The 15,387-nt window shown below is 38.2% G+C and overlaps 1 protein-coding gene across 9 annotated transcripts in view; it reads left to right on the plus strand.

Annotated features, from left to right (window-relative positions):
* The window catches only part of SRSF12 (serine and arginine rich splicing factor 12), a 51,879-nt gene that overhangs the window by 24,971 nt on the left and 11,521 nt on the right, over nucleotides 1-15,387 (plus strand). The window contains exons 1-5 of one of the 9 annotated variants that reach the window (XM_082473993.1): nucleotides 58-259; nucleotides 1,897-1,929; nucleotides 8,318-8,422; nucleotides 9,738-9,841; nucleotides 10,017-10,158. In XM_082473993.1, coding sequence (XP_082330119.1) covers nucleotides 195-259; nucleotides 1,897-1,929; nucleotides 8,318-8,422; nucleotides 9,738-9,841; nucleotides 10,017-10,158 — 449 coding nt within the window. In that variant the 5' untranslated portion in view covers nucleotides 58-194. Of the gene's footprint in view, nucleotides 1-57; nucleotides 260-351; nucleotides 636-1,896; nucleotides 1,930-4,008; nucleotides 9,842-10,016; nucleotides 10,159-15,387 lie in introns of those variants that run through there. The other 8 variants (XM_082473994.1, XM_082473999.1, XM_082473995.1 and 5 more) reach the window with 8 other exon arrangements.

The raw sequence follows: 15,387 nt of genomic DNA on the forward strand, positions 1-15,387 counted from the left end.
GGTCCACACGGACTGACTCGCGCCGCACAGCGCTTCCCCCGCGCCCGCCTCTGCGGCTGCGCGCTGGCGGGGCCGAGGCGGAGGGGAGGGGGTCGCGCCGGGGGCCGGCGGAGCTGCTTTGGCTGCGGCGGCAGCAGGAGACGGAGCGAGCCCGGCGGCCACGGGCAGACCCGGAGGGAACGGAGGAAGCGGTCATGTCTCGCTACACGAGGCCCCCCAACACCTCCCTGTTCGTCAGGAACGTCGCGGACGCCACCAGGTGAGCGGTGGTGCCGCCGCAGGTTGGGGCGCGGGGGAGGGGCGGGTAACGGCCGCGGGGCGGAGCCCGGTGGCGGCCCGCGGGTCTGCCTAGCACCTCCCCGCCGGCCGGGCCGGGGCGCTCCGCGGAGGAGCCCTTCCCGGGGCCAGCGGGAGCCCTCAGGCTACTCGGGGCCTGGGCGGGACTTGCGCCTACGCCCTCCCGGCCGGCGTTCCGCCCCGCCGCGGCCCCGCTTCCGGGCCCCGTCGCGCTTCACTGCCCCCGGCACCTGGGCGGCGGGCCGGTACCCAGCCCCACCGCGAGAACCGGCGGAGCGCCGGCTAACCCTTGCCCGGGAGCCGGTCCCTCCCCGCCTCTGGCCCTGAGTGTTCCTTGGGTGGGTGCCTGCGTCTCGCCCCTTTGTCGCCGTACCGGGATAAAGCCGCGCATCTTACCTCCTAAATGGGAAGGAATTGGGGATGGTGAGAACGCGTTACGGAATAATGCGTACCTTGGGCCTTACGATTCCCTTTGCCTGTAGTCGGTAGTCTGGTCTACTTACAGGTGGTGCTGGTTAAATTTTATTCGTTGCACAGTTTTATACTATATACAAAGGATAACTTCAGTGAATGAGATTTCTGTGTTTTTCTTTAAAGTTCTGAGTGCAATATAAACACCCATCATAACGGTTTGGATAGACTTCCCTGGTCGGTTCTGATGCACTCAAACCACCCCGCCCCTCTTTGGAGAATTCTGTCTACATAGTACCTGAACACAGATGTTAAGGAATGACTTTTTCTTATAACAGTGTCTTTCTCCCTTAATAGGGGCCAGAAGGAATGCCGGGGCGGGTGGACATTTTAATAAATGTCTAAAATAATATACATTTTCGTATCACTGGGCTTGCTTAATTTACTCTCCAGCCCCCCATCCCAAACTTTATAGGTATGCAGGATTATCTTATTGTACATAAGGGAAAGCTGCAAGTCAGCGTGTTAATGACTTACCTGGGGCTTCACAGCTGGAAACATATTGGAGCGCTTGACTCCAGAGCCATCAGGAGTAATCATCATAATTTACCTTTGAGAAGTAAATGTTAGGTCTTTTTAAAAAATTTGATCCCTGCTATTATATATATATGTCACAACTGTAAACTGTGAGTTAATATACTTTAACATCCTAAAGATGCCTGTGTTTACATTTCTTCTCTCAACCTGTTTAATCAATATATTACATAGAAAATTTATAACTTGGGTAAGGTTAAAACAATTCCCACAGTTAAACAGACCACTTGAATACTGAATAAGATCAAGCCTCTCCAGTGTGCCTACAAAAAAATGAAAGGTTTCCAATTCTAATGGCCACAGGGGCCAGCCAGGGTAATATGAATGAGTGAAGGTGTCACGTTAAGGGACAGTAGGATGGTATGGACCCTGGCAAATGAAAAAGAACATGTGCCATCTCAAGGGGGCAGTGACTGCTACCAAGCTTCAGCTGATAACTGCTGTATAGACATTTGGACTTGTTTTAAATGTTTAAACATTGTGTAGGCAAAGTAAAACATATACACATGTGACACATGACCTCTGATCTAGATAATCAAGACTGATAATTGAGATTTATTGATTCCCTTTTCCATTTTTTTCACGACTTTCTAGCACTGCCACTGGGGGACAATCAAAATCTAGGAGGTTTGTATTAATGAAATTATAATAATCGCTAACATTTGTTGAGTACTCACTGTATACCAGACACTGTACTAAAAACTGTACTATGTTATCTTATTAAATTTTCAGTAACCTTATATAACAGATAAGAATCTGAGATTTAGAGACACTAAGGATCGTTCCTAAACCTGCACAGCTGTTGAGTAATGTTATGAAAGTAGAATCATCACATGTAACCTTAATTAATAGCATTTTTGTACAAGGTGGCATATAGTGTAAGTTAACTAGCAACATGACACCTAGACACATTTATTTAGTTATTTATAATTAATTAATTTTATTTTTGGCTGCGTTGGGTCTTTGTTGCTGCACGTGGGCTTTCTCTAGTTGTGGCGAGCAGGAGCTACTCTTTGTTGCTGTGCACGGGCCTCTCATTGCAGTGGCTTCTCTTGTTGCGGAGCACAGGCTCTAGGCACATGGGCTTCAGTAGTTGTGGCACGTGGGCTTCAGTAGTTGTGGCTCACGGGCTCTAGAGCGCAGGCTCAGTAGTTGTGGCGCATGGGCTTAGCTGCTCTGCGGCATGTGGGATCTTCCTGGACCAGGGTTCAAACCCGTGTCCCCTGTATTGGCAGGCGGATTCTTAACCACTGCGCCACCAGGGAAGTCCCCTAGACACGTTTTAAAATTAGCTTTAACATTTGGTATGCTTATAAAGAAAATCATTGGGATATATGTTAAAACAAACGGTATAAAATTATAAATACAGTATGATTTCAATTACATAAAAAATGAAGGGGAAATCTATATATATATTACAGAAAATGATCCTGGAAAGAAATCCCTTTGAGTGGTTTTCTTTATCTTGTTTTCATATTTTATTTAATGTTAGTTTTATAACAAAGCCAAATTTTATTTTAAATGTTTCTGTGAAGTGGCCATTTTAATACATATGATAAAGCACAAGACATTAAAACACATTATAGGTTAGCATTAAATTTGTTAGGAATGAAATTGAGCATAAGAACTAAAGAAAGATTTTTAAATTTTGTAATTTTATGATTTGTGTTGTGTTTCTTTTCACTGGTGAAGTAAGATGTGGACCAGGAAGAATATTAATTTTAAGTCTTGGCATTTTGCGTACAGTAATCTTTTTAACGTCAGATATAGTTTTCTACTGGAACAAAGCAATGTCGAAATCTCAAAACATGCCCGTCTTGATGCAGATCATCGTGTTAGGCTGGGGAGCACCCATTAAGCGCTTCTCTTGGATGCGCGTAGTAGCCTGTGGTTACGGTGTGTATGAGGCTACGTTAACAGTGGTGTCAGCGGTCATGCAGAAAAAGCATTAAACAAAATCCAGCAAGATTCGTGATAAAAAGTCTCAGCAAACTAGGCAGAGAAGGGAACTTCCTCAGCTTAATAAAGGGCATCTGTGAATGATGAAACTGAATGCTTTCCTCTTAAAAGACAAGGACGTCCACTCTCACAATCTCTATTCCGCATTTTATTGCAGGTCCTAAGCAATGCAACAAGGCAAGAAAAAAAAGACATAAAAATTATAAAGGTAAAAGTAAAACCTGTCCCTATTCTTAGGTGACATGTTTGTTTACATAAAGCTGTAGTAACCAGTAATGAGTTTCAGTGAGTTATTAGGATATGAGGTAAACTTAGTGAAAATTCTATTTCTGTATACTAACAGCAAACAAATAATGAAAAAATTTTTTAAATTCCATTTATCTTAGTATTAAAAAACATACTTAGGTGGGACTTCCCTGGTGGCACAGTGGTCGGGAGTCTGCCTGCCAGTGCAGGGGACACGGGTTTGATCCCAGGTCTGGGGGGATCCCACATGCCGCACAGCAACTGGGCCCCTGCGCCACAACTGCTGAGCCTGCACTCTAGAGCCCACGAGCTATGGTTGCTGAGCCCACGTGCCACAACTACTGAAGCCCGTGCGCCTAGAGCAATGACAAGCCACTGTGATGAGAGGCCCGCGCACTGCAGTGAGGAGTGGCCCCTGCTCGCCGCAACTAGAGGGCCTGCACGCAGCAACGAAGACCCAACACAGCCATAAATAAATAAATAACTTTATTTAAAAAAAAAAAACCACATAAAAACATAGGAATAAGTTTCACAAAAAAACATGTAAAAACCTTTGCATTGAAGAAGACTATAACATGTTGCCAAGAGAGATCAAAGCCCAAAATAAATTGATAGATATACTTTGTTCTTAGATTGGAAGACGCAATTTTATTAAGTTATCAATTCAGTCCCAATTGATTATATTATAGATTCAAGGCACTCCTGACCAAATTTTTTTTAAAAAATAGAAACTAACAAGTTAATTCTAAATTATATTAATATGCAAAGGATCTAGAATAGCCAAAATAATTTGGAAAAAGGTCACTGAAGCTGGAAGATTTATACTACCTGACTTAAAGATTTACTAAAAAGTTACGGTACTCAAAACAGTTTGATATTGGCCTAAGGATAGACAAATATATCAGTAGAACAGAAGAGAGGGTCCATAAATAATCCATACATATAGAGTCATTTGATTTTTGACAAAGGCACTAAAGCCATTAGAGAAAGGAAAGTCTGTTCAACAAATGGTGCTGTAACAACTGGATGTATGTACTAATTATATGAAAAAAATGTGCTGCAGCCTCTACCTCACGTAATTTGAACTGGATCATCAATTGAAATGTAAAAGATGAAACTGTAAAGCTTGTAGAAGAAAGCATAGGAGAATACCTTCATGACTTGGGGATAGGCAGAGATTTCTTATAGGACAAAGAAAGTAATTACCATAAAAAATATTGATAAATTAGATTTCTCCAAAATGAAAATTTCTGTTCATTAAAAAATAGCATTAAGAAAGTAAATAGGCAAGCCAAAGACTGGGAGAAAATATTCACAGAACATATATCTCACAAAGGACTTTTTCTCAGAATAATAATGAACTTTTACAACTCAATGATAAAAAGACAAATGTTATTATTGAAAACGGGCAAAAAACTCAGACACTTTCAAGAGAAAAATATCTGAATGTCCAATTAGCACATGAAAAAGTGCTCAGCATCATTTGTTGTTAGGGAAATGCAAATTAAAACCACAGTGAGATTCCACTTAACACCCAGTTGAATGGCTAAAATTAAAAAGACTGACAATACCAAGTGTTGACAAAGATTGGCACAACTGAAACTTACATGTTGGTGGTGGCAGTATAAAATGGTGCAACCACTTTGCAGAACTGTTTGGCTCTTTCATAGAAATTAAATATATACATCCTCTTTAAAAACCCAGAAATTCTGCCCCTAGAATAAATGACCCATAAGCATGTAAAGATGTTGCACCTCACTGGTGTTTAGGTAAATTAAAATTAAGATAATGAGATACACATTCACTTTATATCCTTCAGAATGGCAAGGAGTAAAAGATGTTAGTGAGGAGTTGGATCCTTAGAAATTCTGATGCATGTCTTGGGGAGTTTAAGTTGATTTGGCTACTTTGGAGAACATGTAATGAAGCTGAAGATATTTGTACTCTCCAACCCATCAGTTGCATAGCTAGTGGTACATCCCAGAGAACTCTGAAGAGCTCTAGGAAGCACATGCATCATAATGTGCACTCTAGCACAGTTTGCAGTTTAAAAAAGAAGCATTTTAAAATGTTCATCCACAGAAAGATGTATGAATAAATTGTGGTTTATTCATAACCATACCAATACAGAGTTAAAATGAGTGAACTAGAGCTACATGGAGAAATCTCAAGGGAGGAGAAGGAAAGGTGCAGAATTTTACAAATAGTCTGATACCATTTATGTGCATTTGCAGTAGAAATACAAAGTTATGCAGAGGAATGAGGAACACCAACGATTGTTTCTAAGGTAGGAGGATGTAATATTTCTTTAAAAATACTAAAAATTACAGCAAATAGGGCAAGTGTTGAGATATAATAAATGTTGTTGGTAGATACATGGGTGTTTCTTTTATTATCTCTATACATTTCTGAATGTCAAAATAGATCACACCAAAAATGCAAAAATAAATGAAAACAAAACAACAGCTCACAGATGAGGGAGTGGAGACAATGAAAGGGAACCAGCTCTTTTGAGATTTGTTCCTTCAGACTTCTGGGATTCTAAGCCCCTGTGACACACACACACTGCTCCAGCCTCTTTTATATTATCTAGGGTCCTCTTCTGTCAGCCACTCACATTTGGTTAATGGAATTGGTTGCCTCCTAAGACATTTATTTGAATACTAGCTTTGCTACTGGCTGTGTATACCTCTGGGCAAGGTAACTGCTCTCACTCTGTCTCCTTGACTATTAAATGGTAACAATGTGTTCTTTGCTCATTAATACAGCAAATGTATACTGAGCACCTACTGTGTGCCAAGCACCTATGCTAGGTTCTGAGATACACTAGTGAAGACACCTGCTTTAGAAGCGATTCTCAATCCTGAGCCTCAGAATTGCCTATGAAACCTTTAAAAACTTTAAACATAACTGGGGCTCACCGTGGGAAGCACGTATTAGGTCAAGGATTAATGCATCAGGCTGGAATGCCTGTTTCTATAATAGCTCCTTCACAGATGATTGCAATATTCAGGAATGGTTGAGAATCTTTACCCTGTAGTCTATGTTTTATGGGAGCAGGAATTGTGTTTTTCTTGTACTCTTCCATATTCCTAGAGCCTGGCCCATAGTACCTATTCAATAAGTATTTGTTGAATGAATAAACAAAAGAAAAAAGACATTGTCACTGTCCTCTCTAAAACTAAAGTTAATAGTCTCTCAGGGAAGGCAGACAATTAAACATGTTATAGTGAGTATTAAATGAAATAAATATAATAAATAATAAAAATGTAATAAAGTGTGTCATAATATTGCCGGCACTGCCTGGTATATAAGTGGCTACTTAGTCAGTGTTAGTTGAATCTTTATGTACTAACTCCTAAATCCAATCTCTAGCATTAATCACTGACTTCTAGTCTTGAAAAGAAAATAACTAATATAATTCGTATAATCACCGTTTTCAGTTGCTTACAGAATTCTTATGGATGTTCCACCATCACCTCAAATTTGGCATTTCCAAACCTGAAAGTTTCTTCTTTTGCCTCTCCTCCCTCTTCTATTGAACTGTCTTTTCCAGCTATCTAGTTTTTATCATGGACACCAGCTTTCTTCCATTTGCCCGAGTTAGAAGCTTTGCAGTCACCTTTTTTCCACACAATGTTTTGACATACTCTAATATCTCCTGAGCCGTGTTTTGTGCTCATAGCTTGATTTTGAATCCCTAAGATCTCCACGAGGCAGCAGGGTAGAGTGGTTACGAACCCAGATTAGTGTCAGACTGTGGGAGTTTGCTTCCAGCTCTGTCGCTTGCTGGCTCCGTGACCTTAGGTGAGTTCACTTGTCTGTGCCCTCATCTGTAAACATCTGTAAACATCTGTTGTTATGGGAATTTATAAATGCATTATAACTGTCAGCTGTTAATGCTAAGTATTTTATCTCTTCAGTTAAATTGTAGCTCCATGAAGACAAATATTATGCGATGTATTTCTTTGGTGTCCCCTCTTTAGTACCTATCACAGTAGAAAGCATATAAGTGACTCAAAAATACTTGTCAAATTTGAGATTATGGTAGTTATTTTTGCTTTATGTTTACTAGTAAAACAACCATTTTATTTTAAAGCCTGAGAAATAATTTTAGGACTTCTTCAGAATCTAATTCTTGCTATCTGAAAACAATGAACATAAATGTGAAATTATAGTGAGATGAATGTGTTCTTAATGAAAGAGTTAATAGAACTTTCTTCTATAGATTGACAATTGAAAAGTCTTGTAATAGGAGTAACTTTCAGAAGTGGATATGCTATATATAAAATAGGTAACCAACAAGGACCTATTGTATAGCACAGGGAACTGTACTCAATATTTTGTAATAACCTATGAGGGAAAAGAATCTGAAAAGGAATGTATATATATACACACACACATATATATACACACTCTGAATCACTGTGCTATACACCTGAAACTAACACAATATTGTAAATCAACTATACTTCAATTAAAAAAAAAAAAAGCAAAAAAAAAAAGTGGATGTCCTGGGTTAGTGTTTCCTCAACCTGACTAAGCATAAAAGCCCACCTAGACTGCTTGTAAAAATACAGATTTCCAGATGTCATGAATCAGAATCTCCAAAAATGAGACCTGAGAATTTGTTGTTTTCTTTATTTTTTCCTTCTTTGCTAAACCCTGGGTAATTCCTGTGAGAGACAATTTTAGATAATGCTAGTCCAGATAATATACTTTCTTTTGAAGGTTTCAACTGGATTTCTGTAGGCAAAATATTTTAATCCAGCTATTCATATTTCTTTACCTTATTTCTAAAACACTTCAGGCCTGAGGACTTGCGCCGTGAGTTTGGTCGATATGGCCCTATAGTAGACGTTTACATTCCGCTTGACTTCTACACCCGCCGCCCGAGAGGATTTGCTTATGTTCAATATCCTTTATTTTACTGTGTGCATGTGAATAGACTACATACATGTGCATATACATATATGTACTCAGGAGTATATTTTATGAGATTAATATTGCCTAATTAAATGTGTTTATTTCTTTATCTCAGAAAATCTAAAGCAGTCCACAGTAGCTGGCAAGCGCCCCTCAGTTTGAACCAACCTGTTAGCTAGAATCCAAGCATAAACCGAGCAGGCGAGACAAAAGGCACCTAAAGTTCAAGCATCAAGGAGTAAAGAGGGAGGGTGGACACAGATATAAAGACCTGGAAGAGGGGAAGTCTTTATCAAGCAAAAGACAAAGCCAACACCAGGTTGAGACTTCGGCTTTCCTACATTTACTCAGAGTTCCAGAATCAAAGCCAAGTCTGATGTTGGTTCTGCGTCTCTTATAAAGTCCATCTTGCAAGCCCTAAAGAATAAAGGTCAAGGTTCAAGATCAAGTGACATTGAGGTAATTGCCAAAGTCTCATTTTGTATTGCATTACTTGAGCTTTTTCTGTTTTCTATTTTTAAAAAAGTTAAACCAGCAACAACCTCCTGAAATACAGCTATTTAGTTGTTTTATATAATTTGTTTCCATTTATTTAGGTTTAATACATAATTTATATAGATAAGGGAGTTTAGTGGGGTATTAGGAATCAATATATGTAATTCCAGATGTTTGCAGATTGTTTATATATTTCTTTTATAATCATATCCCAAATAATAAAAACATAAAGATATTTTAAAGCAGTAGGTTCAAAGTTAAATATCATTTTTAAAGAACCAAATCAGTTTTGAATATATGTTTTAGCTCACTTATATGTGTGCACTTTTGTTTATAAGTAATTTCTCCTAAATTAATTTAAAAAGCCTTTTAATGAAAGAGTAATTTTAATTTCAGAATAAAGATTTCTGCATGCTGATTTTTTTTCAGTGAAAAACCTGATAAATCTTTTACCTAAGAGAAAGGAGTGAGTCCTAAACAGTTTATTTGATAATACTAACCAATGTTGGACTTATCTTTTTCTCATAGTTTCTGATTATACATGCATACTACAGCTACACTGATGTATACATTAAAAATATAGAGATTTGTTTCTGTTTTTTTATTTTTAGATTCACTCTTCTGAATCATAATGGGGCATTTGTTTTGATAATAAGTGACATTTTTTTCTGATTATTCATATTAGAGATGTGAGCTTAATGACTTGAGCTTGTTTTTCCTCATAATTTCATGTCACATGTAAATAATTCTTTAAAAATAATATTTTTATTTGCTATCTGATGTTCAAAGTGTCCTTAACAGCTAGTCATATTTGAAGATGTTCGTGATGCTGAAGATGCTCTTTATAACCTCAATAGAAAGTGGGTATGTGGCCGTCAGATTGAAATACAGTTTGCACAAGGTGATCGCAAAAGTAAGTGTGACTAAATAGTGGATCTTGTTTATTTAGCAGAATGAGTTTCAGCAATGACAGATTTTTTTAATTTAAAATTCTTTCAGAATATACTATTCGAGTGGTTTATTTATTGAGTGGTTATTTATTGAGGTTTTCAGGTAATGAATTATAAATCTTGAATTTCATATTCTAGCACCAGGCCAAATGAAATCAAAAGAACGTCACCCTTGTTCTCCAAGTGATCATAGGAGATCAAGAAGCCCCAGCCAAAGGAGAACTCGAAGTAGAAGTTCTTCATGGGGAAGAAATAGGCGGCGGTCTGATAGCCTTAAAGAGTGAGTACAAAATACAGGGGGATTGAAAACTTAATTTTCTTAATTTTAAAATGGAAAACATTTTAAAGAGTTTTCAAAAACAGGCCACCAGAATCATTTTATTTAATATACATAAAGGATCAACTTTTGTAGAAGGATATGCTCTTCTCTATTTGTCATATATTGTTATTTTAACTTGGGTTTATTAGATACCTTCCAGTGTTTTCATTTCATGACAGACTTAACTTTAACCTTTTTAGTAGAAAGATAATATATACTGAGGAAAAAACAAAAAATTAAAAACTGTATACTTGACAAATAAAATGAGGATTTTAAAAAAATAAAATTTTCCTAAATGAACCCCCAGATTAAGAATCTTGAAGTCTTATGATTAAAAACTCATAAGAAATACAGTGTAATCACTGTGAAAGGAAGTTGACTAAAGTTAATGTAAATCAATATATTTATAAAAGGCAAATTATTTTCAAGAATAAAGTCCAAGTACGGTAGTATTGTCGGAAGAAGATATAAAAGTGGTAGATTTTTCAGAAAAAGATATTTGCAAGTTATCTATTTTGCCTGCTAGGAGTTTGTTTCTGTTAGAATAATAGTAAATCACAATGGAAATTAATTACTTGGTGAAGCTATTTAAGTAATAACTGAAATTGTACTAGCATGCCTAAATTCCTAAACACTTAGGCACTATTTATCTTGAGTTTTAATGCTGTGATTTTTTTCATAGGCATGTAGAATTTTAAGGTGAATTCTGCCCTTGAAGAATGATCAGCGTTTACAGTAGCATCCTCTTTCTATGAGTAATAAGAGTTGGCTCTCCTGGGGATTTCCCTGGTGGTCCAGTGGTTAAGACTCTGCGCTTCCACTGCAGGGGGCGAGGATTTGATCCCTGGTTGGGGAACTAAGATCCCACATGCTGAGCTGTGCAGCCAAAAAAAAAAAAAAAAGAAAGAAAGAAAAAGAGTTGGCTTTCCTGGGCCATATGTCGTACCACTACGCTGTCCCATGACGACATAGCCTCAAATCAAAAGTGATCTGCAGAACTGCTCGCTTTCACTCCAGTCCTTCCATTCCTCAACTCCAAGAGCCTAGACAAGGAAAAGCCCAACATAGGGTATATGTACCAGAGCTAGACAGAGAGTCTTTGCCCCAAGTCCCTAGTTCTAAAAACAAGACTGTGAAGTGGCCTGGCTCCAGCCCCTCCAGCCAAGTGGAAAGAAAAGATAGGGAGAGAGAAATACCCAAGAATCTTGATTACTAGAAAATGTGGCCTCTTCAGAGCCCTAGAATCTTACATGTCAGCTCAGTCCCTCTCCTTGGGTATGAATCAAATGCTTTGATCTTGGCTCATTCTGAGGGAGGCATGCAAGTAGGAGGAAGCCTTAAGCTCCTTTTATAAGCCAGAAGAACCCAGGTCAGGATTGAGCCATCACCAAGATTGGTAAAGAAATATTTAGGAACAGTCATACTGTGTTCTGGAATTTGATTCTTTTTATCATACTTTGATAGTGTGAGAATATAAACCTCCCTTGTGTCTGTGGAGAATAATCCATTTTGTTCCATGGCCAAGGGAGAGCCATTTTCCTACTGATTGGTTATTTGAGATTTTGACACTGATATACTCAAATACAAGTTACATTTATAGAACCTAAAATGTGGGAACAAATTAAGAAATTTTACATGCCATGTGTATAGGAAAGTCACACCAGTACCAATGGTACTGCTTCTGGCTTCACGAAAGACATGAATAGTAAGAAAGTGATGTTCAACAGTTCACGTTACTATAATGAATGGTTAATAAACCAAAAATCAAAGTAGATGTAATAATATTGTACCTAAAGCAGCACTGCCCTAATTTATTGAATAATATCTACTGGCCTTGGTGAAAAAGACTTAGTTTGTAAAAGAAAAGGAAAAAATTACCCATCTAATTCATTAAGAATATAAGCGGTTTCCAAATGCGACAGAGCCTTGATTAACCAGAACATTCACAGCATTTTCTGCCTTCTAGTGGCAGTAAAGTATACTACTTGGCTGGAGGAAAAACAAACAAAAAAGAAGTCTGTCAGTTATCCCAGTCATCATGGAGTATCAGGAATAGAAAGAACGGGGACTCCCTGGTGGTACAGTGGTTAAGACTCCACACTTCCCCTCTAGGGGCCCTTGGGTTTGATCCCTGGTCGGGGAAATAAGATCCTGCATGCAGAGCGTCCAAAATAAATAAATAAATAAATAGAAAAAAACCACATTTTCTTGCAAGACAATGCTGTTCTTCTCTGTTCTAGTTATAAGACCGTTGCTTAACCTCTCTGACCTCAGTGTTTTTTATTTGTAAAGTTGTATTATAGAGAATGCAAATGTTACCCAGCTCTTAAGTTTCATAAGGATCAGATTGTGTGTGTGTGTGTATGTGTATGGGTCAGCATATAGATAAGTCTAACATGTACTATAAATATATTCAGTGTATGTGGTGTATCACCGTAGATAAAAAGAGGTCACTGCTTTTGCCTTTAGTGGATGTGGGAAAAAACTAGTTTGCTGCTATCATTAGACTGTGAACTCTTTGTGGAGCAAGGACTTTTGTCTTAATGCTTAATATCCCTAGCATTTATCAGTAGTCCCTTACTCAGATATTCCATAAATCTTTGTTAAATTTGTGTCAGTGAATGTGTATATACTCCTAAATATTCCTGAAGAATGTTAAAATTGCCCCTAGTCCAAATATAGCATCCTTTTTTTTTTTTAAGTTTTATTGAAGTGTAGTTGATTTACAGTGTTCTGTTAGTTTCAGGTGTACAGCACAGTGATTCATTTATATATATATATTCTTTTTCAGATTCTTTTCCCTTATAGGTTATTACAGAATACTGAGTGTAGTTCCCTGTGCTATACAGTAGGTCCTTGTTGGTTATCTGTTTTATATGTAGTAGTGTTTATATGCATCCTGTTTTTTTTTCTTATGTTAGAATTTTTTTTCCCAAGGACAATTTTCCCATTTTGTTTTCTACAACTGTCTACAACAGGAATGAAACAATAATTTCTAAAAAACTGTGCTTTAAAAAAAATAAAAATAAAAGACTGTGCTTTTATTCTAAATTATATTCTACGTCAATATGTTTATACTTTCCAGTGCTCTTTGTTCCTTCCTGTAGTTCCATGCTTCTACCTGGGATTATTTTCCTTCATCTTGAAGCATTTTTACCGTTTCTTAGAGTACAAGTCTAATGGCAGTGAATTCTCTCAGTTTGTCTGAAAACATCTTCATTTTATATTCATTTTTGAAAGATATTTTTGCTGAAGATAGAGTTATAAGTTGGCAGGAAGTTTTTTTCTTTCTTTAATAATGTCATTCCATTGTTCTGATATCCACGGTCAGTCTTAATGTTGCACCTTTGAAGGTAATGTGTCTACTGTTCTCTAGCAGATTTTCAGATTTTTCTCTTACTTTGGTTTTCAGCAATTTCACTGTGACATGCCCAGCATAGGTTTCTTTGTATTTATTCTACCTGAGGTTTACTGAGTTCCTTGAAATTGTGAGTTATTATGCCTTTCATTAGTTTTGGAAAATTCTAGGCCATCATCTCTTCAAACATTGCTTGTACCTTATTCAGTTTTTCCCTTAGGCCACGTGAGTATGTACCAAATAACTCTTATGCTCTGTTCTGGATTTCTTAAAATTTCTTTTCTCATTGTGTTTCACTATAATATTTTTCTAATGACCAGTTTGCTATTTCTTACTTCTGCTGTATCTAGACTGCTATTAAATCCAACTAATGACTTTTTTTTCTTTTTTTTTTTTTTTTAATGAAACTCTCTAGGAGTTAAGCCAGCATTTTATTTATTTATTTTTATTTTTGGCTGTGTTGGGTCTTTGTTTCTGTGCGAGGGCTTTCTCTAGTTGCGGCAAGCGGGGCCACTCTTCATCGCGGTGCGCGGGCCTCTCACTATCGCGGCCTCTCTTGTTGCGGGGCACAGGCTCCAGATGCGCAGGCTGAGTAGTTGTGGCTCACGGGCCCAGTTGCTCCGCGGCATGTGGGATCCTCCCAGACCTGGGCGCGAACCCACATCCCGTGCATTGGCAGGCAGATTCTCAACCACTGCGCCACCAGGGAAGCCCCATCTAATGACTTTTTAAGTTCGAATATCATGTTGTTGGTTCTAAAATGTCCATTTGATTCTTTTTATAGATTCCAGTATTGTTTAAATTCCCCATCTTTTTTTATTTATTTGTCTTTTCCTCTTCTTTTCTTTTTTTTTGTATTTTTTTGGCTGTGCCCCGTGGCTTGTGGGATCTTAGTTCCTTGACCAGGGATCAAACCTGGGCCCCCTGAAGTGGAAGCTCAGAGTCCTAACCACTGGAATGCCAGGGAATTCCCTTATTTTCTTGAACATGTTAATCATAGTAATTTTAAAAATTATTTTCTGAATAATGCCAATATCCAAATTATTTTGGGTCTCATTCTTTTGTCTTTTATTTTCCTTAGCTTTTAGTCATTTTTGTCTGTTTTTCACATACCTTATAATTTTTTATTGGATGTTGGACATAACTGTTGAAAGATTATAGAGGTTTTGGATGATAACGATTCTCCAAAGAAAGCTGTTTTCTTCTAGCGGGCAGAGCATTGGCAGATCACCTTGATCCTGTCAAGGCTTGGTTTGAGGCACTGTTAAGGCTGATCCATTTCAGCTTTACACTTACTCCTAGGGCATGACCCTTAACCTGGAGGATGAGGCCCTTCTGGCTTCTTAATTGAAAGCCTGCGTTGTCACTCAAGGCTCCTTGACCTTTTGGGGGGCTTGAATTCCAGCCTCTCTCACCAGCAACTCTGTATCTGAGAAAATTTCAGCTAAGTTCTTTTTTTTTTTTTTTTTAACATCTTTATTGGAGTATAATTGCTTTACAATGGTGTGTTAGTTTCTGCTTTATAACAAAGTGAATCAGCTATGCATATACATATATCCCCATATCCCCTCCCTCTTGCTCAGCTAAGTTCTTAAATCTTCCAGCTGCTGTTTTCTGCTGACCTCTTAGAGTCTAATCCTGTGCATGTGCAACTTGGAAGACGGCCAGCGACTGAGGAGAACTTGTAGGCAGATCTTAGGGGGTGGGGGTTGCCTGTGGTGTCCTTACCTCTGGGATTTTCATCTCTCCAGTCCTAGCCATTTTCATGGCCCTGAATTCTAACTTCTGTCTCTGCAGCTTAGTCCAATAGCTGTTTTCTAGTTGGGCTCAAG

This window comes from Balaenoptera physalus (genome assembly GCF_965194825.1).
Source record: "Balaenoptera physalus genome assembly, chromosome: 9".
Taxonomy (NCBI): Eukaryota; Metazoa; Chordata; class Mammalia; order Artiodactyla; family Balaenopteridae; genus Balaenoptera; species Balaenoptera physalus.